Here is a 23,737-nt window from a genome sequence, read left to right as displayed (position 1 = left end):
GACTCCGTGCTTCCAATGCAGGGGGCGTGGGTTTGATCCCTGGTCGGGGAACTAAGATCCCACATGCTGCATGGCACATCAAAAAAAAAAAAAAACCCACAAAATACAAAGAATATTAGTTCAGAGCCAGTGTCCAATAATCCTGTGAGTACTCCCTTTCTTTATTTCACGGTAGCCTTAAGCAGCGTCAGACCCTTTGGGAAAGCTGAAGGGAAGCTCCCAGTGCACCTGAGATGTTCCTGTAGGATCCTTCCTCAACAATACAGTCTCCACTTCTTTCAGTGGTGTAGAGTCTATGACCGGATTGTGGTCTGGAAATTGAGTGGGGTGCTCCATCATGATGGGAAGACCTCTGCTTACCAGCTTTTTGGTTATACCAACACGGCAGCCCTTAGTAAAGATCCTAAGGACCCTGCCACCCTTGAATCACTGGTCAAGATCTCTGCAGGAAAGAGCACCCCGGTTATCACGCCAGCCCTGCAGCCTAATGTGGTGACCAAGTCCACCTGGCTTGTGCTGGCTAATTGCCACTACTTGGCTTCTGCAACCAAAAGATCGTTTCCAGCTCCAGTGAAATCAAGGACCCAAAAAAACACTCTGAAATGCCTTCCTTTCATCTATCAGTGCCTTGGTCAAGGGGCTGGGTTCTGGGTCTTCTCCAGGAACTTGTGGCTTTGTGAGTGATTCTCATGTGATAAATCCACTCCAGCATTTCTCCTCCTAGATATTAGGTTCTTTCTTTCCCATCACCTTAACTGGAGTTCAGAGTGGTCGACTGTCAAGTTCAGTTCCTTCAACCAGTAAAGCAAACAATTAAAATCACTCTTGGCTGCTCAAACAAAAATTCTAAATTCAGAATCTGTGTTGACTGAACCCATACTGATAGATTCAATCATATCTGAAATCAGACGCTTTTCTTGGCTAATCACCGACATAATCCATTCCCACGCATAGTTCTCGAGACACTCAGAATCCTCCAAGCTCTCACAAATATACATATTTCGATAGTATGGATCCTACTCTACTAAATTTCCTTACGTTCACATAAAATAATCTTGGTGAACCTGTGAATTCCACTGATATAATTTGGCAACCTGCAGGATCAAATACTGAGTTTTGCTTTTGATTACTTTAGTACTCTGAATACAACAAATGTTTCTTTTAGCACAGTCATGCAGAAGCCCTGGGTTTCCAATTAGCAGTCCTTGAAGTTCTCACGCCTTCATTTTGTTGTACAGCAGCTGCAAAGTAGTTCCCCGATGTCTTGTCCTCACTGGACACTTCATTCCATGAGACCATAACATAATTAGCCGTTTCACCATCCAGTCAGATGCTACTGATGCTGCTGCGATCCTGTTTTTAACGTCCTGCCATCTTTGTGGTGCTCAAGATTGAAGGACCTGGGTGGCAGCACCTGATAAACCAAGGCTAGTCAAGGGCCCACAGGACATCTGCCACCTAATGAAGAAAAGTAGCACCTCCCCACTTTGGTTCCTATAGCAGGAAGCCAGGGCCAGTCCCAAAACCAGGTAGGTGATTTAGATGAACATTCCTCCAAAGAACATTTGTTTGATGAATATCTTTTGTTCTTCTTTTTGACAGGGAAATAGGATTTACCGGCGGACAGGAGAAAGGGGGGCACGGCGCCAAGGCGCTCAGGAGCGCAGGGCCCGCCATGTGTCCAGGGCCACGACTAGGGCTGTGTTCGACCCCACAGTCTTCCGGGGTCATGAGCTGCTTTTCGGCCACCATGTTTTCAAATTCATCCACATGAACCCTAGTATATCCCCGCTTCTTGGAGATGTGGATCTTCTGGTGGCCAGGGAACTTGAACTTGGCCCCTTGGAGGGCCTCAATCACATGCTCCTTGTTCTGCAGCTTGGTGCGGACGCACATTATGACTTGGCCAATGTGGCCCCTGGCCCCTGTGCCCTCGGGCTTTCCAAAGGCCCCGTGCATACCTGTCTGGAGCCTAGGTTGGGGACAGCATACCAATGTCTACTGGAAAGGGCTGTCTTCAAGGTACCTTAGGGTAACCTGTACAGGCAACACGCTGCACACACTACCGAGGAGGCTGTTTGCAGCTACTGCACGCTGGGCGCCCATGGGGAAAAGAGCACAGTCGGCCGAATTGGCTGCAAACGCTGTCCTTTTTTCTTCTCTCTTTCTCTTCTTAAAGCCTCTTCTGTTATTTCATAGAGTTCCAGAGGAGACAAATTCCTGTGATCAGCCGTCAAGCTGATTGCAATTCTTCCTTAAAAACGTTTACTTTCATTTTTGGAAATTAAAGTGTTTAAAGATAAAAACAAAGAGAAAAATAAGTATCCATATTTCTATCATGCAGATTTAGCCACTGTTAATTTCTTGATGTATTTGTCTTCATTCCTAATTTTCTTCTCTTTTAAAAGAAATAAAAATTGCAGGGTAACAGGGAGAGAGGCAAAAACTATACATGCTCATTGTAAAGTATTCAGACTTTGAAAAAATACAAAGACTCATTCACTCAATAAATATTTATTGAGCACCCATCAGGCACCAATACTGTTCCAGACACTGAAGGTACAGGAGACAATAAAATAGACAAGAAAATCCCAGCTTTCATGGAATATACATGTTAGGAGGAAAAATTACAAATAAGAAAAGTAGTAAATTATATAGTATGTTGGACGATGATAAGTGCTACAGAGGAAAATAAAGCAGGGATTGGGGTACAAGGAGGGTCATGACGAATTGCCACTTTAAGTAGGATGACCAGGGAAGGTCTCAGTGGAATCTGAAAATAAACTTAAAGGACCTGAAAGAGGTGAAGAAAGGAAAAAAATCAAGCCAAATCTCACTACCCATAAATAACATAATGAACGTAAGGTGAAAGTAATTCCAGATATCTTTCTATGTATATGTACAGATATCTGGATGAATGGTTATGATGAATGTACAGAAAGATACAGCTGGGAGAAATATACTGTTGTAAAAAACGAATTCACACTATAAAGGATTTCTTTTCAATCATCAATAATCTGTTTATTAAGCACCTATTTTTGTTTCCAGAGACATACATATATACATACATATATCTGTATCACCCAGATGTGGGTTTGGGATAGCATTAAATCTAGAATCAATTTGGTTAGAAATGATATATATATATTTTTAAAATTACTTATTTATTTATGGCCTGTGGGACCTTAGTTCCCCAACCAGGGACTGAACCCAGACCCCTGGCAGTGGAAACACGGAGTCTTAACCACTGGACTACCAGGGAAGTCCCAGAAATGATATTTTTCTTAAGAGTCTTCCAACTCATGAATGGGTCCCACCACTCCATTTATTCAGGTCTTCTTTAGTTTCTTGTGGTAATGTTTCATAATTTTCTATGCTGAGGTCTTACACATCTTTCAGATTTATTTGAAGGTATCTGATGCTTTCTGATGTTACTGCAATCAGGATTGTTTCTTTTTTAATCAGTACTGTTTTAATTTCAATTTCTAATTGTTGCTAGAATATAAAAATACAATTATTTTTATGTATTAGCCTGTATCCTGCAATCTTCTTAAATTCAGATTCTTTTTCTAAGTTTATTAATTTGGATTTTCTACATACACAATCATGTCACCTGAGAATAACAATTTTGTTTCTTCCTTTTTAACACTGGCTAGAATCTCCTGCACAAAACTGAAAAGGAGTGGTGACAGCAGGCACCTTTGTCTTCTTCCTGATCTCTGGGGAGTTAAAGTTTTCAATAATTCACAATTAACTATGATGTCTGTTAGAATTTTTTTGTTTCTTTAGTGGATGCTCTTTATTAAATTCAGAAGCTCTCTTCAATTCCTACTTTGAGCTAAAAAAGAAAATCCCAAACTGGTGCTGGATTTTATTAAATGCTTTTTATGACTCTATGAAGATAACTTTTTCCCTTTATTCCTGTAAATATTAATTTTTCAATTCTAAGCTACAGTCCTTGCTTTGCATTGCAGCATGTAAATGGAAACTTGCTGGTTTCTGTGGTGTAAATCACTTCCACCACGGCAGGTTTCAAGCTACCAATGAGGTGACTGCAGAGGTGGGCAGCAATGTGTAAAAATGGTTCTTGTGAGCCAGTATGAGCCAGCTCTGGCACACCTCTGATTTCAGTTCCCAGTGACGAAAATGTACAACTTCACTAGACCAGCAGGAACAAAGCAACTTCAAATTACCTATTTTATTAAAAGTCTCACAGACAATCTAGGAAGTAGATAAAATATAGATATAACTCCCTTAATTTTTTCAAGTCTTTATTAAGTACCTAATAAACAGTGTCTAGAACTATGTTAATGCAAAGGAAGAAACATAACTCTTTGAAGAGCTTACAATCTAAACGATCTAAACAAAATTAACAGAGTGTGCTTGACACTTGGAGAAACATCTTAAGATAGTCACAGCTCGGTGCTAAAGAAATCCAAAGGTTGGATGGGGTAGTCTAGGAATTCTTCCTGGAAGAGATTAGATGGGTCATGAGCTAGGTCTTAATGGAAATCACGGGATTTGGACTAGTAGAGGAAAGAAGAAAGGAGGCAGGAGAGCACCCGGTACCTGTGGGAGCTCACAAAGCTGGGCGACATTCCCAGCACTCTGTTGGGGAGGTGTGCCTCCATTTCCCACCTGTGCAGCTGCAAGTGGCTAAATGATACTTCACATTAGTAATCAAATACACTCATTCTGTCTGTCTGCATGTTGATGACAGTAAGCTCAAAAACCAATTTTCTACTGAAATACTTTTATAATTAAGGTCTCTATAGAGTTTTCAGACTGAGATCAAAAAATGTTCCTAAACATCCAGGGAATAGCTAGCTCATAGAGTTGCTCAAGTAGGGTTTACTTGGTGGCTCAGAAAACATCTACCCAAAATCAGAATGGCCAAGGTCCAGACAGAGCCCGAACATTGTTTCCTCTTGAGTATTTATCTGCCCATAAAGAACACATGGAAATGACCTATGCTCTACCATTCTAAAATAAGTCTAAAATTATTAGATTCTAGAAACAGTTTTAAAAGCAGAAATGTGGAAAATGGAGCTAAGGCTAGAAGTGACATGGACACTGAGGCACGGTTCTCAGAGCACGTTTAAGAACTGAGTGATAAAGTATCCACTCATCATCAACACTGGACTTACACGCTACTTGGCCAATTTAAGTAAAATACTTCCTCAAAACAAATTTTGGATTCACAAAAACATCTGGATTTCAGCTATTAGTTATACTAATATAGTTATGTTAATTACCCTAATGATATGATTAATAGCAATACTGCATGATTCTGAGGTGGATAAAGTAAAATGTCTCGTAAGACGTCCGCAAAGAACTCGGTGTTGGTGTGCCAAGTTAATTCCCAACTCTCACACAGTAGTTACTGAAAAATAGAATTTTCATGCATACATCCTTAATTAATAATTTTTAATGATTTCTTTGTATCTAATCAATTTAGATAATATTTTCTCCTATATGGAAGATCCCAAAATAAAGAAGCACACACAGAATATAGCCAATAGTAGGTTGTATCAATTTACTTCACGTAAGAACAGCATATTTCAGGCCTACGACTTCCATTTAATATCAACGAAAACAACCTGTACAGAAAACCCAAAGGCAACCATATAGCACAATATGTAAAATGTGCAAATATACTTTAAAATGCAAGTTATCCTATAGCATTTTCAAGGCAGAACTTTATAGTAAATTAAGGAATCTACCTCATTCTAGCTGACTTAATAACCCTTTGCATGTAGAGCCAATGCAAATGTACAAGGCACAACTTAGTGTTGGTGCTCAAGTATGTAACACACACCCTCAGATTATTTATTTGAAGATATTAAAATAATACAATATCATGTTTGTATTTTATTATTTAAGGAGACATCAGCTCATTTCTAAAGCTTCATGAAACATTACACTGATAACATACGTGTGGCCAGGACGAGCTGTTCCCTGAACTTAAAAGGTAAAAGACAAGACTCTATCTAACCTATATTAAAAAAAATTTATATATATGTACACACACACCGCCCCCATCACACACAAGAAACTTCCCATAATCCAAAGGGAGGCTGTTCCTTTTAGCAAAGGTTCCCATTACAGTATTCCATGGCAGAATTATTTAAAAGGTACACATTTATTAACCCCCTGTTTTGGTCAATCTTGCTACAAAAAGACACTGAAATAGACAATTTTCTTCTTCAAGGTAGAGACAATGCCTAATTTAGAGAGTCTTTCTCTTGAGATTGCACAGTAAAAGGTATTACTTAGTTAAATATAAAAAAGCTTGCTGCTTTTACAGAAATTATTTAAATCTACATGGAGAAAAAAGTCAACCTATCAAAAAACCAGTAAAAGCCTTGGCTAGAACACAATTCAAAACCTTTCAAACCCAATCAGTGCTCTTTGCTGTTTTACTGCCCATCCCTGAGAGTAAATCATTTTTAATTTTTGTAATAAAGTAAATAAATTTTACATTGACAAGAATGATGCTTAAGTTTTTTTTCAAAATATGAAATAAGCCCCACTTCATTTTAGTTAAAAAAAAAAATGAATGCTCTTTGCAAAGACCACTATTTATAACAATTTAAAATATTTGTATCTCAATCAATTTTAATCTTCTTTTTACTAGGTAATTTCTATGTTTTTGCTATTTATGTCACTCATTTGCTTATAACCCATTATTTTATAATTTTTGTTAACAGGAGGATTTAATTGGTAATGGAGCAAAAGTACATATAAAACTTAAATGAATGCTGAAGTGAGATCTCTATTTTCCTGCAGTAAAAGAGTTTTACCGGAAATAATCTGACTGCCATCCTAGAAAGGCAAAAATACCTATGAAAGAGAGAACACACGTGGTAAACGTCTTCCTTGTTGTCTTTGGTCTAGCCTTCTTGGCCAAAATCTTCTGTAAACTTCTTTAATTTCAACAAGTCGTGCTCATTGACTGTGGGCTTTGTGCTAGATAGTGACCGTAACATATCCGACTGTCAGGAAAAAGAAGTGGGGGAGTATTAGTAATAGATTTAACGGAATAAAAAACATTTCATTATCAACATTCCTAACTTTTGCCTAAGGTTAAATCTGAAAATCTGCATCGTGCCATAAACTACTGACGATAAACTCTCTTGTTTTCCTGAAGGACATCTTTGACCAAGTTATTCCTTTGCTTATAAACTTTCAGTTGCTTGCCTTGTCATGATCACAACTTTCAAAGGCTCCTCAGCACCCTGAGGAAGTACAGTCCTCTTAGCCTGATGATCAAGGCCTCCAGAATTAAGTCCCCGATCGCTTTTCTGGCCGTATCTGTTTATTCTTAAACAAGAGAGCAGTTGTCCAAGTGCAACTCAAAAGGAATGCAGTCATTCACTTATACTTATGTGAAACAGAATAATACCATTTAATCAAAATCAACTAATCAAAAATTTTAACTGTTAGTTAAAATTACAATCAAAATGGTAAGAAAATATACAAATATCAAGGATTCATTAAGAAATTAACTTCTAGGCCATGTCTCCTGTAAAACAGTATGGAAAACAGTCAAAAGAACCAAAACTTTAAAAAATAAACCAAGGATTGCAACAAAAAAGGATTTCTGAATAATTTCTCAGATAAGCATTGTGGTTGATTAACACATAAATATATCTATGTTTACAGATATATTTCTCTCTATATATGCATACAAACTTATATACATATATGTACATATTTGTCTATATATCTAGGTCTACACATCATGTGAAAGTTTCCCCTTTGAAAGTTACTGTTAATTTTGACATATAGATTTGAAAATCTATAACTAAAGCAGAAGATTTTTAAAAATGACTGTTTATCAATAAGAAAACATAAACATAATAAATGTACCTTTTCAATCACAGTAAGTTCACTAAAATTAATATGGCTTACAAAATAATAAAGTCTTACGAATTATTTTATTTCTTCCAATAGAAACTACAGCAATGTAATTTTTATGAATATTTTAATTCCTCTAATACAAACAGAAATGTAATTTTTTATAATAAAAATTTTGTTTTCAGAACTTTTTAAAAGAGTAGTGCATTATTTAAACTTTCTATGAAGCTCTGAGAAGTAAAACAGGAAAATACTATTATGAATACTATGATTCACGCATTAGCGTTTCTGGATATTTTACAAAATCTGAGATTCAGGGGAAAAAATTTTAACCAATCCCACCATTTTGGTGATAATATCCCAGCTATAAGACCTATAATGTCAGAAACCTGTATGTTTTTAAAAATAGCTTATTCACTTAAAATTTCCTCGAAGCCCAAGAAAACATTTTAAAGATAATTATTTTTTTGTATTTTACATTCAACTAATCTTTAAAACTTTTTAAGTAGTTAGTATTAACCTTTTTAAACTAATTTTACAAAACTGAAAATTTTATCTGACAAATTATAAAATACAATTTTTTTCTGCCTGCACAGTGCAGCACGTGAGAGGTTTAGTTCCCCAACCAGGACCCGAACCCGTGCCCCCTTCACTGGAAGCATGGAGTCTTAACCACTGGACTGCCAGGGAAGTCCCCATAAAATATAACGTTTTAAAATTTTTCTTAAAAGTAAACAAAATGTCAAACCATGCTAACAACTGGCTCCAAAAGTTTATCCCCAGGGACATCCATCCACGTCATCTCAATGGCACCAGGATCACCTGGAGAACAGGGCGTTAGCAGATCATCTACTATGTTGTTAGGATCAGCTTGTGAAGGTCCGCAAACCTGGAATAAACAGTACAACAACAGAACAAATTAAATAAACATTAAGATTTAGACCAGGGCTTCCCTGGTGGCGCAGTGGTTGAGAGTCTGCCAGCTGTTGCAGGGGACACGGGTTCGTGCCCCGGTCCGGAAAGATCCCGCATGCCGCGGAGCGGCTGGGCCTGTGAGCCATGGCCGCTGAGCCTGCGCATCCGGAGCCTGTGCTCCGCAATGGGAGAGGCCACAGCAGTGAGAGGCCCGCGTACCGCAAAAAAAAAAAAAAAAAAAAAAGATTTAGACCATTATCAGGAAATCTGAAAATGTACTATTATTTTATGTTTTGTTAAAATGCTTACTTCTGAAAATAAACAGAAGCGTATACAACAAAAAGTGCAATTAGCTCTGGGTGATGGGATAGATTTTGCTTGATTTTAATTTTTTTCTTGGATGATTTTCTATATTTGAAATTTCCTACGATAAATTACTTAGATGATCATAGGGAGAAAATAAGTTAAAATAAAGTAAAGAAACAATTACCTGTAGCTAAAATTTTCTTTTTTTTTTCCTAATGATTATTAGGTGGTCATAATGCTAGAGACCAAAAATAGACTTACTTAACACACTGCTATATTTAAAATAGATAACCAACAAGGACCTACTGTATAACACAGGGAACTCCGCTCAATACTCCGTAATAACCTAAATGGGAAAAGAATTCGAAAAAGAATAGATACATGTATAACAATCACTTTGCTGTACGAAACTACCACAGCAATGTTAATCAACTATACTCCCAAAAAAAAAAAAAAAAAAGACCTACTTAAAAATTCCTTTAAGTTACTCTGTTTTCCATAGCCAAGAAATTGCTGTGATCTTTGGAAGGTTTATTATTGTGAAATTACTGAATCTTTGTCTTTCCCCACAAAAACTCCTTCTTCAAATAAAAGTACAAAATTAAATGCTGAATGTAATTTCAGTGCTATCTTACAATTCATAACTGATTTAAAAGAAAAAGTTTTAATAACATCCAGAAAAAGAAACTTTGTGACATAGAATCACATATAGTATTTAGAAGGCAAACACACTTGTATCAAACCAGGGACTGCTTTCATACTTAATACTTGTTTTACAATGATCAATCTTAAATACTGTCTCAGGATTGGGGCAGGGGTAGAGAAATAAATATTTTCACTTTACTATGTGTATTTTATTGTCTGTCTTTGCTCACAACAATTTCAGTGGCAGGGATTTTTGTGTTTTTTAACTTAAGTACTTTAAGTACTTTTAACTTAAGTACTTAAGTTTAACTTAAGTACTCTGACTTACCTCTGGGCCCAGATTAGTACTTATACATTTAATAAATAAAATACACAGGCAAACTTGTTCTTGCTAATTGAAAAATGGAGAAGATGGAGCCACAGAAAGATCTACTATAGTTGGTGATACAAACGGCCTGATGTTAAAAGAGATTTGCCTGGGAATTCCCCAGCGGTCCAGTGGTTAGGACTCGCTGCTTTCACTGCCGGGTTCAATCCCTGGTCCAGGAACTAAGATCCTGCAAGCTGTGCAGCACGGCCAAAAAACAAAAAGAGAAAGAAAGAAAGAAAGAAAAACGAAATTTGGCTGCTTCAACTCTATCCTCCTAACAAGCGCCTGGCTTTAGGGTCATACAAGTCATCCCTAGTAGTTATACAGAGAACTGAACGGAAAGTTCTGAGTATGAAAGGACTGAGTTCCTTCTAAATGGCCAAGAGAATTTAAGAAAAAACACAACGGTTGTGACATAAACTTGATTCTGAGCTAACCATATTTCTCTCAGTAATGAAATGGCTGAAGGAGAGATGAGTAATATTTACTGGGCTATTCAGGTACTATGACAGCTGTTTTATGAATATTCCTTCATTTCATTTTCATAAGAGCATTTCAAAGTAGTAATTATCATCCTTACTTAAGAGATGATAAAAACTGAGACTTAAAAAGGTAATGCAATTTGGTCAAGGAGATAAAACAAGTAAATTGTAGAGTCAGGCTTCAAATTCAGGTTTTAATTCAAGCTCCTCATTTAAAAAAAAAATTTACTGTGGTATATAACAGACATATATGTGTATCAGAGTCATGACATATTAGTTTGTCATATACCGATGGATTAGGTTTGCTAACAGTGTTTCAGGATTTTCATATCTACGTTCATGAGCATACTGGAGACTGCTGTCCTCAGCAAAAGAGCTGGTCCAAATTACCTAGTCTACTGTTACTTAAACTGAATATCCCAAGACCACAGTCTTTTCACAAAATTCTCTCTCAAACCATATACACTCAAGTCATTCATGCAGACCAAACAGTGCATGGGAGGAGCAGGAGAGAAGAATGGTTGAAGCTTCTGAAGTACACCTTACCTAGAGAAAAACCACACCTCCAATCCTCTCTAGCTGTACCTTGGCAAACTGTGTTAAAAACATCCAAGTCCCAGTTTAATCATGTTAGTCTAGAACTAACCATCAACAGGTGGCTATATGTACCTTTTGTAGAGCTTCTGTGAGGACCAAATGAAATAGGAAGATGATGGAGCAAACACAGTGCTGGGCACGTGAATATTTAAACAATATTAGCTATTATTATTTTTACTTTATTGATGAGGTGTAAACATACTAGATTCTGCTCGAGGATATTCTAGTTACATCAGAGACAATCACAGATTTAAGTTTCTATATTTATATCAAAATAATAAATACTTCAAAAATCACTGCATACAAAGTTTTAAAACACTTTGGGAGAACTTATTTTCAATGAAATGGAAACATAATCTTTTATGTAAATCTACTTATTTATTATACAAAACTGAAATCTTCCTAAAATTCTTCAAAGACAAGTCAATCATGGTCTCAAAACTTGATTTTAAAAATATATGAAAAGATGGATAAAAGTTCCTTACCTTTTTAAAATGAGTAGCTGACTGTACTTTCCTAACTGGCTGCATAAGTGCATCACGTACAATGACACTTATGTCTGCCCCTGAATAGCCTTCAGTTTTCTTCCCAAGTTCCCGGACATCTGCTTCTGTTAGACTGTTCTGAGTGGTCCCCAAGTGCAGTTTAAACATTGCTGCTCGGGCATGGGCCTCAGGCAAAGGAATATAAATTCGTTTCTCAAATCTTAAAATGAAAAAAAAAATTACATCAAGAATATTACTATATAACACTATTTAATTTCTATTAAAAATTAGTTTTTCAAGAAGAAACAAGATATTTAGATATTCTCATTTATACAAAGTTAAGCTGAATAAATTAAATGGGCCCATATCCATCAGAGTTAAACAGATACATATTTAGGTTAATAAAGGGGAAATATCCAGAACACATTAATAAAACCAAAATAGCCAGGGAACCAGTCTGGAGTGCTTTAGTTTTTCTCACATGATTTTTGAATTATTTTGGCCAGCGTGTTCACATGTCTGGAATTCACGACACGACATGTCCTACAGGATTACAATTTCCTGTAGAATGACACTCTGAACTCCTGATCAAGGGATTAATATGATTAAAAGTGTGAAATAAGAGATGACAAAAGAATTACCTAAATTCTAAGGAGTAAAATCACTCAAAATCTTATAATTTTGCTTGCCTTCTTAGAATTTCAGCATTTGGAGATAAGGAGGAAGCAATGAGGGACAATTTAAATGGGTCTGTGAAGACATTTTCTTCTCCAGGTAATTATTCTCTGTGGCAATAAGAGGAATTTTAAAAGTTTCCACCATCTCTAGAGATGGGTTTAGAATTAGGCCATTTTTCAAAAATAACCAGCACATTTCCTTTCTTGATACTGGATGGTAATCTAACATTCTGGCAAACCATCAAGTGAATGGGGTAAAAGCAGCAAAAACTGAAGTGTTCATTTTTACCATGCACAATTAAATCAATGGGATAGGGAACTGTGAAGCAGTGAAAAGTAAGGAGTCTGTATACCTTTCCTGTAGCTCAAGTTTCATATTCAGTTAAAAAATTATAGACAGAATTTTTTAAACTGAAACTATATCTTTCTTAGCATACTTTAACTTGTAGCATACTTTAACTTGTAGAATTGTCATTTTGCTAAAATTTTATATTTAGCAAAATGCAAAAACCTTCAATGGAAGGTTTTTCCATTGAAATATCAAACTGTATATATAAATTTCTGAAGCATCAGTGCACCTACTAAGCTTAATTAGAACTAAAGTAAGCATTAGGTAACATACTTTCGGACGTGAAAGATTCCAGTAGGTGTAAATCTTGGATCTTGAACACAGCAGGCAAACAAACAAGCGCCTGCCTCTCTTCCCCAAGGCAGGGGCCAATAGGGTTCGAGCACATTAAAAAACATTCTGAAGTTATCAGAATGCCTCCTCAACCAGACAGAATGGGAATTAATATTCACTTATTATATTGTAATTAGAAATAAGGTATTTACTGTATCGTCATACCTTCGCCTAATGGCAGAATCCAGAACCCAGGGTATATTTGTAGCTCCCAGAACCAAAATTCCATCATTGTCCACACCAACCCCTGCATCAAAATAGGTAATGTTTTAAATAATTTGTCATTTCAAGTGTTCTTTGAACATCATATGTTCTCTTATGAACGTGGTACTTTAATGTTAAAATGCCTCATCTTGAGACTTTCTCTCTGAAAAAAAACTGTATTTAACCACATTTCTTACTACTAGAATATGATGCAAATATTCCCTAGAATCTCCTAAACTGTGGGAAAATACTAATATTCTTTTCAAAATATTTCTTGAAAGATTTAATTTGAAGTTTATATATTCCTTTTATTGATATTGTTTCTGGCATGTTATAAGTGAATATATTAATCTCTTCACTATTTATACCAACGAGATGATTACAACTGGGTAAAAATTATGTATGCATGTGGATCAGAACGAGACATGGCATAAGACTTGGACTATAAGAACGGAGAAATTCTGCTTGAAAGTTTTTCCATTACTATCATAATAATGATTATATGATAAAGAGAAACTATTTTAAAAAATCAGCAACACTACCTTGCATTTGAACTAGGAACTCTGTCTTAATTCTACGTGCAGCTTCACTTTCATTTTCACTTCTTGAACCACACAGAGAATCAATTTCATCAATGAAGATAATGGAAGGTTTACTCTCTCTGGCAAGTTGGAATAAGTACTTAACTTGCCTAAAAATAAATAAAGGTTTCAATTTCTAAAAAAAATAGTAAATGACACATGACAATGAAAAACCTAAAACAAAACTATATACCAATAGTATAGGAACTCTACAGATTAAAAAGTCTCATCACGTTTTGATCTCTAAAATAAGATTACTACATTTGGATAATTCATTTTATGATTTACTAAACCATACACATATCATATACGCTATCTTCTCCCTATGAAATAAATTCCAAACTAGGGACTAATCTAACAGAAATGAATACCACCTGTATTTATAATAGCACTTTTTTTGCATGTCTATTAATGATATAAGAAACCTATTACTTTATAGACTGAAATAGTGACTACCAGGCAAAGAAAAACTTAAAAAAAAAAAATCAATTTACTACTTACTTTTCACTTTCACCTAGCCACTTAGAAACAAGGTCAGAGGAAGATATTGAGAAAAATGTTGAGTTGTTTGCTTCTGTTGCTACAGCTTTGGCCAAATAGGATTTTCCTGTTCCAGGTGGCCCAAATAACAGGATTCCCCTCCAAGGTGTTCTCTTGCCTAAAATTTGCATTAGAAAAATAACATGAGACTTTCAAGACTGTTGACTTCAGTTACCAGAGACATCATCCACAGTGAAGAATACCGTGAAGAGGTTTCCACTCTAAAGCCAGCCGTAGAATAAAACAACATTTAAATAAATCAATCTAAGGTAAGTATGTCCTAAGTGTACTTTGCTTTTTCTAGAGACCACTGTGTCAAAACTGTGTTTATATAGCTATAATCCTTCTAAGAGAAAGCTCATTTGCTTGCTCACTCATTCAACCACTACGTATTGAAACCACGACATGTAGGCAGAGAACTATGAATACAAGGATCTCTGCCTTCCAAGGCCTTCCAGTCTATTAAAGAGAAAAGAATTCAGTTAAAAGGTACTTCCTGATCATCTACTATGTACACTGCTCAACATCAGAATATTGTAGGAGAAACTATACTCACAGGAGAAGGGCAGCTGGAAATATTCTTTTAAAAATATTTATGACCTTTGGAGGAGCGAAACTAACACAGTTTGGATGACTGGTGAAGTTCTACTCAATTCCTGATTCCACAAGGAAGCACAGGTTATTTCAGGTGGCAGACTCCCATTCCAGTGCTTGGGTAATGATAAGCGGACTCTACCTTAAATACTAGTTTTGCCAAAATATAATAGCAAGTGAACAAGTAAATTCTTTGTATCTCAGTTCTGCTAATGAGAAATTATAATGCTGCCTTAAATAAACCAGGCTGGGTTACAACTGGCAATAAAATATCAAATACACATTAAAAAAACCTACTATGTGTAAACTGTGGGTGGACACACGGTGTCTGTAAAAGAATGATATACAGATGACTGATGGCAAAACTAAATATCATGTTTATTGTTATGAAAGCCTCAACTTTTACTTGAATTCTATTTGCCTATTTTAAATGTCTGCAATTATAAATCAGTGTTCCCTTAAGTGTGGTACATATACCACTGGTGGCAATGAGATGCTTTTAGGTGGTATACAAATACTTTTCAATTAAGTAATTTTTAAAATGCATTCTATAAAAACACTAATTTTTCCATTTATAGAGATACAAAGAAGTCTTCTAAAATAAAGTTACTAAGTAAAAACAAGAGAGCAAAACAATCTATGGTATTAGAAGTCAAAAGCGTGATTACCTCTGGGGAGGAAAGAGGCAGAGAGGGATTTCTAGGTTACCAGCAGTACTTTTTTATCTGGGTGATGATTATACAGGTGTACTCTGATAATTTATGAAGCTGAACACTTATGGGTTCCTGCATGTCTTTGTATATTATGTTACAGTTTAATAAAAAGTCTGCTCTAAAAGTGAGTGATTTAAAGAAAAATATTTAAAAAATAATGGTACACGTATATGGAAAAATTCATGAAGATGACACATATAGGACTCATGTTTGGGAAACACTGGTGTAAGTAACACAACATAAAATGAGTTCAACCGTATTTTTGTACCTTTATAGGATTATGATGTCAACTTTTACACTGTTAGTTTCATATTCCTGAAGTGAGGTTGTGAGTCGTACCTCGAAGCTAGGTGGACAACGGGTGGCCCACGGGTCCTTGCTCTTCATCACTGCTCTATACGACATCACTGTCTGGACCTGTTCAGTTTGAGGCCAATATCACAGATTTGCTCTCTACATAAACCAGCTTGCTTTTAAAAGGAAAAACCTCTGTTTCACTGTTAGACTGTGGGTATAGCCATATCACAAACACAGGCTATCAGTCAAAAAAAGGACAATGTGAAGGAACGTTTCAGCACAGACAAACCACCTACTGCTGGAGCTGTAACTTCAACTGTACCCAGATGGTGGGTTAGCAATATTCTCCTTGCAGTGATAAAGAGCTACTAGAGGATACGTGCTTCATATGAAACTGTTCAATAATTTTAACTCCTCTGTTTAAGAAATGGAAATATTCTTATAAGACTAGTACATGTCCACTGCAAAAAAATTCAGATCAAAGTCAAAGGAGAAAGTAAAAATCACCCATAATCTCATCTCCTAGACATACATTAACATTTTTATGTCAATCTTTCTAAACCTATTTCTCAGCACACACATTTAACAAGGTGGAATCATACTATACATACTATGTAACTTGCTTTTTGATCTTTACAATATAGGTGGACATTCTTCTATGTCAATTATAATGTAGATCTAAATTTCTTAATGTAGATGGTGTCCTATACTCTAATGAGTGCACAGTATTCTACCGTATGTCCATGATTTACCCTATGCCCTACTGCTTGACATTTAGGTTTTTTTGCAATAAATATATTATAAATATGTATATGCATATGAAATAAGTATCTGTGTAAAGGTATATCACTGCCTTACAACAGAATTAAGGTAACAATTCGTGATATAATGACAAGAATTCACAATACTTTACTTCAGTCATCAACACATTTAAAAAAAAAAACCATCAAAAATAATTATTTAAAGGTCATCTCACCCGTAAAGAGATGAGGAAATTTAATAGGCAATATCACAGCCTCTTTCAGTGCTTCTTTGGCTCCTTCGAGACCGGCAACATCGCTCCATTTCACATTTGGTCGCTCTATAACAATGGCGCCTACAAAAAATTAGGTCATCTTTAAAGAGGACTATTCCATCACATTTAGAAGACAACAAGAAATAATGATGAAATACAGAAATGCATTATAACTTTGTCTGGAAAAGTTCTATGTATTAAAAACATTTCTGAAAGTGTGTGATGAGGACGAAGTTGTTAGGGAGTAGTGAGGGGGAGTCAGGACCTGGGGTGGGGAGCCAGATAACCTGGGGTAAAGTCACTTAACGTTTCTACCTCCACTTCCTCACGGTGAAATAAAAACAATACCATCTGCCCAAACTACTTAGACAGATTAGTAGAAAGATCAAATAACGTAATGAACATTAGAGTGCTAGGAAGAGCACCAAACGTTACAAAAAGTAGTTGTAATGTTTGAGTACGTTGATTCTGGAATAGCTCCTACTTCTCTCTTTTTTTTTTGGCGGTACGCGGCCTCTCACCGCTGTGGCTTCTCCGGTTGCGGAGCACAGGCTCCGGACGCGCAGGCTCAGCGGCCATAGCTCACGCGCCCAGCCGCTCCACGGACCGGGGCACGAATCCGTGTCCCCTGCAGCGGCAGGCGGACTCTCAACCACTGCGCCACCAGGGAAGCCCTATTTCTCCTTTTAATCAAAAGAAACGGTGATCTAATGCTCTCCTTAACTACAGAAAGAAAATATACTTAACGACTTTAACTGAAGATAGGCACATGGATGGATGGATAGATAGAGGGAGAGGGGAAGGGAGGGGCGAGGAAGGGACAGGGATGATGGAGAGGAGAAGGTGTACTCTTACAGACATGCAATACTTTCCCAAGGTTTGCCAAATTTTCTATCCGGCTTCTAAATAGACCTATTTACAATTTTTGTACATTAACAAAGTCATTCAAATGATTTAGTTTTTGGACACAATATATTCAAAAGCCATAGCAAACTGTTGCAGTAAGGAGAAGTAAAAATCAGTAAGAGTCCACAAAAGATTTCTCTTACTATAGCGTGCTGGCAAAACTTTCCAGATCTTTTATCAAAATCTTTCCCAATTTTCAGTATATAGAAATTGCTCAACTACAAACTACAAAGTAGCCTGTTCAAAGGTGATGTGTAATTGTTTTAAGTATAATATCACCACTCACACAATCTACTGATTACCTATGATATTAGTTTTATGGGTATTTTTTCTTGTTTTGAAAGATCATCTATTATTCTAAGAATGCTATACTCTGCAACTTACTTCCCTAAATTATGAAAATCTTTAGCTATACATTAAAATGAAATGAGGGACTTCCCTGGTGGCACAATGGTTAAGAATCCACCTGCCAATGCAGGGGACATGGGTTCGAGCCCTGGTCCGGAAAGATCCCACATGCCGCGGAGCAACTAAGCCCATGTGCCACAAACTACTGAGCCTGCGCTCTAGAGCCTGCAAGCCACAACTACTGAGCCCACAAGCCACAACTACTGAGCCCGCACACCTAGAGCCCGTGCTCTGGAACAAAAGAAGCCACTGCAATGAGAAGCCCCGCGCACAGCAAGGAAAAGTAGCCCCCGCTCGCCACAACTAGAGAAAGCCCGCGCACAGCAACAAAGACCCAACACAGACAAAAATAAATAAGTTTATTAAAAAAATAAAAAAGAAATGAAACCATAAACACTTTTAGCATTCTAAAAGTTCAGACTAAGTATAAATTAAGAAAAATAGCCAATTCACTTTTTCTTTTCTATGTCCCATACAGATTAGTAACCCTACATGAGGAAAATATTACATCATCTGATAGGATTTTGTGTCAGTTAAACAAAAGTAAATTTATATATAAGCATTATCTGGTCAACTAAAATCTTTTGTTATGAATTTTCTAAATGTGTCATAATTTATCTCCACATTTAACTAATACTTTTCTCTTTAAAAATTTAAGCTAGGTGACTTTGGAATGTTCAGTAATAAAAGACTATTTAGACAAAAGTAGTATCAATTATTAGACACTGATTAATGATTTTTAAAATTAAAAGAGAGGGATTATTAGAAAATAAAAGCCAAATAATTTGATAATTCCCAATTGTACAAATTTATCCATTCTTTTGATTATACTATTTATTATACTAATGTTATTTAACCTCAAAGTCACTGAATATCAAAATTAACAGAAAATTCAAATCATGAATTTTAATTTTAATAATAAAATATTACACTTAATGTCATAACCTAACACAGAAGTAAAAAGATTTGGAAAATTGTTTCAGGAAAAATGAGGAAAGATTCAAAAAAGGATATTATACGATGAAATCCATCAGCAAACCATGAAACTAAAAGATGGAGAAAAAGGATTCTCAGATAGGAAAGGCTAGGACTCCTTCATATTCTATTTCATCCTGAAATTCCAAATAAATTTCCTCATTTAAATGTTTTAAGCATCTGTATTTTTATACATCCTTGGGCCTTATCATCACTCATAGGAAATGTAAAAAAAAATTCCTTATTAAAAATTTTATCTTTTTCAAAATTAAAGATACAATCCAGTTTTTACTTCCGTGGGGCAGAGCCAGAGAGAGGAGGAACAAAACCAAAAGAACAGATAGAAAAAAGCTTTTTGCCTTACAAGTAAAATAAAGCCACTTGGCATGGACCACTGGGTTGCCCAAAAATACTTACTGAGGATGAAGTATGACCACACTGCTCGAGGCAGTGCAAACTCAGTTACTGCCCTTGGACTACACCCACCATTGATGCTGGCGTGTAAAAATACCCTCGTTAACTGTAGTGTTTTCAAAATACTATCCTTATAGTATTACCCTATACATCCCAGAGGGGTCGGTAAGACAGAAATATTACCAAAATGGACATCAGAATAGCAAGATTAAAGGTCTGGCCTTAATGGATATCTTTCCCAGATATGTGTTCTATTCAGCAAGATTCAAATGAATAAAATACATGTTACCAATGACTGAGCATAAAATTCAACTTGAAAAATCATTAGATAACATATCAAAGAACAATCAAGGTTTAGTAGCTAAAGAAGCCAGCAATTAAATAGATGCCTTTTTAGATACACAGAGCTACTACTTACTGAGTCCCTAGTACTGTCAGATGTAATATTAGGCAGTTTTTACATTGTCATTAACCTTTTAATTGCCCTGAAAGTATTCTTAACTTCCACTTTAGAGCTGGGTCTCAGACTCTGAGAGGTTAGGGAATTGCCCAAGACTAGACAGATTTAGGCAGCAGATCCTGGAGTGGAATCCAGATGTGAACGCAGCTACAATCTATGCCCTCTGGATCATGCCACTTCACTACAGTAGGGAGAAAGGGCTTTTATAGGTGTGGAAGGTAAAAAACTGAAAGCCGAAAGAGGGAAATGTAAATGGGAATGCTGAAATGGGATAAAAAAGCAGATTAGGAAGAGCAGGTAGGAAACATGAAAAAAATAGCATCAATGAATAAGCTACAGCAACAGCAATAAAAGCCAAGTGTGAGTCCTAATGCATTCTGTTCCTCTGACAGGAAATTTCAATACCATCAGATTTTATAGTAAGCTAATAGTATAACTGCTACCTTCTCTAAAAGGGGGCAAATAAGACAAAATGAAAGAGAGTAAGCTTTTAAGGCAGATATAAAATGAAACAATATTTTTACTGCATGGAAAAAAACCCAACCCATTAGAGACCCTATAGAGCAAATCTTATAAACATGTTCTCAACAAAGCCAGCATGTGACCACTGGGAACCAAAGCCAGTTCTTGAACCTCATTTAAATACAGGTGGGAAAAAAAACCCAATTCAAATAGACAATTCACTATGAGCTTTTTAAAAATAAAATAGTAAATTTAAAAATGAAATCTAAAGCAACCTTGAAGTTGACTCTGTAGTTTCTTTTTTTCAGGATCATCAGATTCTCCTTCCCCATCACTGTCATTCCTAATAAAAAGAATTTAATATATTCAAATGATCACTCATTGCTATCAAAGTAAGGCAAAAAATAAAGGAAAAGATTAACCTGAAATATCCATAATTTAAGTGGCAAAGTAAGACATTCACATTAAAAGTTAAGCTTATTTTATTACTTTTCAGAATATACTAAATAAAATAGTAAGCAGGCATATTACCCATCAAAATGGAATCATGAACAGGAAATGGACAAAACGACCAGAATGAAGTCAGGAACTAGCTCCTAATTCCCACGACATACCTATTTATGTACTGATATTAATTCATAAATGCATGACCCACACCTCATTCCACAAAAGATTTAAGATGAATTACAGGAGTGTTGTAAACAATTAACAATAAAAAAAATCAGGACCAGGCAAACTATATATTAGAACAAGAAGCCATAACTAGGAGGAAAAAAACCCCCCAAAATATCAACTATTTAAGGTACAAAGGTGCATAACCCTTAGCCTAGGGGTTCCAAAGGATGGATGAAGCTTTTGATGAAAATGAACCGACCCCAAAGAACAAGGAGATCAATGCACACATTTCATAGCTAGGGATTTATTCTAAGGAAACAATTTTAAATGAGTTCAAGGATTTGACTACAAGGATAACCATGCCCATATTGTTTGCAATAGGGAAAAAATTAGAAATAATGTATATTCAATTATAAGGATTAGCATGTGACAGAATACACTGCAATCTTCAAAGCAAAAAATATGGCATTACATTATTTTTCACATATAAGACATAAAGGGCAGTAAAAAGATGGACAGGTTTTAACTCAGAATGGGCTTGCTTGGTTATCACAGGGTGGTGGGGTTATTTATGGGTAAGGTGGAGACTGCAAACTGATTCACCTTGACATTCACTCCAACCTTCTTCTACTGCGTTTTCTTGTACAGTAAAGACTGTACTTGTTATAAAACTGCCCTTCCCAGGCTCGCCTGCAGCTGAGGCTCCACAGGAGACCAAAGTCCTGCTGGAAGGCAGAAGCAAGCAACTGAGGTAGGGGCTGCATGCGAGGAGACGCCTGTAGGTGAAAGCACTGCTTTGCTGAGGGCGCTGTGGCAGGGCCTACTGCCCACTCCCCGGCACCGGAATGCTGGGCAAGGGAGCTGGCAGCAGTGGTATCCCTGCTGGAACTACCCTGGTGGAGGGGGCCATTTCTCCTAGCCATGCGGAATCCAAACTTGACTCCCTGGCCCTCGAATTCTGTAAGGGAATGCACTACAGGGATCCCTGCTTTCCCATAGTTTGCTTTATGCCACTTTGCTTTCACAAAAGACCTACATTAGTACTGTTTTCAGTAACTGAAAGATATCCAAAGACGATCATCGCTTTAATGAAGGCAAAAAACGAAAATAGCATTTAGCATTTGTTTTACAGTGAGCTCTTATGAGGCAGCACGCACCCTGAGCAGTGAGAGGGGCCCCGCCAAGAGCCTTCTGAAAACCACACTCCATCTCATCACCAAGCTGAACTGTGTCAGCTTTGAACTGTGTCTGTGAGCATCTGTGCTTTATCTCCATTTATTTTTGTGCATCCATTAGCAAGAGGTAATTGCTTCTTTGCTTTACCCCATTTCAGCTTAAAGTGGGTCCCGCCATCCAACACAGAACTGGTATCCCCATGCTAGGCAGACATCTTAGGAGGGACACTACACGGTCTCCAAGCAAGACCAGGTGAGGCTCAACTCCTGGGGGAGAGGACGTTTCTGCGGGCCAGGGGGTCTCAGCGAGATCTGGGGGTCCAGGTACTTGAGGTCAACTGATCCTTCCCAACAGCTTTCATTTCATTTTCATCTGGAGTCCCAGTCTTACAATACATGCCCCAACTTTCACACAAGAAACCCAGTGAGGTTCAACTGATTTTGAAATCCAATAAGCTATGAGATCAGCTGGGTCTAATTTTTGTCATGCCAATGCTAGCGCTATAAGATAAAATATTCTTAGGGTATCAAAGGAACTCTCCGGTTCCCCGACCATGTCTTGAACAGAGAATATAAAACCTTGAGCTTATAAGTTTTTTCAAACTCTCCCATGTAATTTGAGGCAGGCTGTCAACTCTAGTTCTCAAAATGGCCTTTCGTAGTAGCCCACAAAGCCCCCAAAGCACTGCCTCCAGGGCACTCCATGCCTGGTGACCACAGGGGTTATCTAAGTTGCTTGTACCACTGCTTACCATGAACTGTAAGTATTACATCCTATAATGCTAATCAGAATTTCCTGCCTTCATATCCAACGAAGCCAGATGACCCCACCCCAGAGTCTTGTTTTCTCCAAGTATGTTGTCACTTGGAACCACTTCTGGCTCCAATTAACAGAATGATCAGAGGATCTGGGTAGAATATGTTCTCACTGCTCAGCACAGAGCCTGACATGCACACATTAGGTGTTGAATATATAAATTCTGCATCTGTAAGTGATATATCCCCGATCCAGGAAGACATTTCAAAAATGAGTTTTGATGTTTATATAAATTATGCTGTGTCGCTTTCTTTACAATGATAAAGTAAAGCAAATCTGATGCAAATCCACATCAAAAAACTTATATATCCAAAATTTGTTTTACATTACCAGAGTTGTTTTTCATTTTGTCCGTGTGCTTAGTACTAAGTCAATACTACTAGTCAAAGATTCAATTCACAGATTACTCCTACAATTTTAAACTTCATTACATAATGGGCAGAGGGTAAAGAATTGAGTAGCACTCCTACCAAATGTTTTTTCTACTACTACCAGGCAGTCAAGGAGAGCAATTTGAAGTATATCACCCCCGAAGCTTGGTA

The 23,737-nt window shown here is 36.7% G+C and overlaps 1 protein-coding gene across 2 annotated transcripts in view; it reads right to left on the bottom strand.

Moving 5' to 3' along the window:
- Positions 1 to 5,408: 5,408 nt before the first annotated feature.
- VPS4B (vacuolar protein sorting 4 homolog B) overlaps positions 5,409 to 23,737 on the bottom strand; it is a 31,563-nt gene continuing 13,234 nt past the window's right edge. The window contains exons 4-11 of one of the 2 annotated variants that reach the window (XM_082852684.1): positions 20,864 to 20,931; positions 16,925 to 17,044; positions 14,306 to 14,462; positions 13,766 to 13,914; positions 13,185 to 13,266; positions 11,661 to 11,880; positions 8,609 to 8,749; positions 5,409 to 6,995 (exon numbers count right to left, since the gene is read on the bottom strand). In XM_082852684.1, the coding sequence (XP_082708810.1) occupies positions 6,894 to 6,995; positions 8,609 to 8,749; positions 11,661 to 11,880; positions 13,185 to 13,266; positions 13,766 to 13,914; positions 14,306 to 14,462; positions 16,925 to 17,044; positions 20,864 to 20,931 (1,039 nt within the window). In that variant the 3' untranslated portion in view covers positions 5,409 to 6,893. The remainder of the gene's footprint in view (positions 6,996 to 8,608; positions 8,750 to 11,660; positions 11,881 to 13,184; positions 13,267 to 13,765; positions 13,915 to 14,305; positions 14,463 to 16,924; positions 17,045 to 20,863; positions 20,932 to 23,737) is intronic. The other variant, XR_014326682.1, reaches the window with a different exon arrangement.

Source organism: Leucopleurus acutus (assembly GCF_964270905.1).
Source record: "Leucopleurus acutus genome assembly, chromosome: 13".
Lineage (NCBI taxonomy): Eukaryota > Metazoa > Chordata > Mammalia > Artiodactyla > Delphinidae > Leucopleurus > Leucopleurus acutus.
This window is presented reverse-complemented; position numbering and strand designations above follow the sequence as displayed.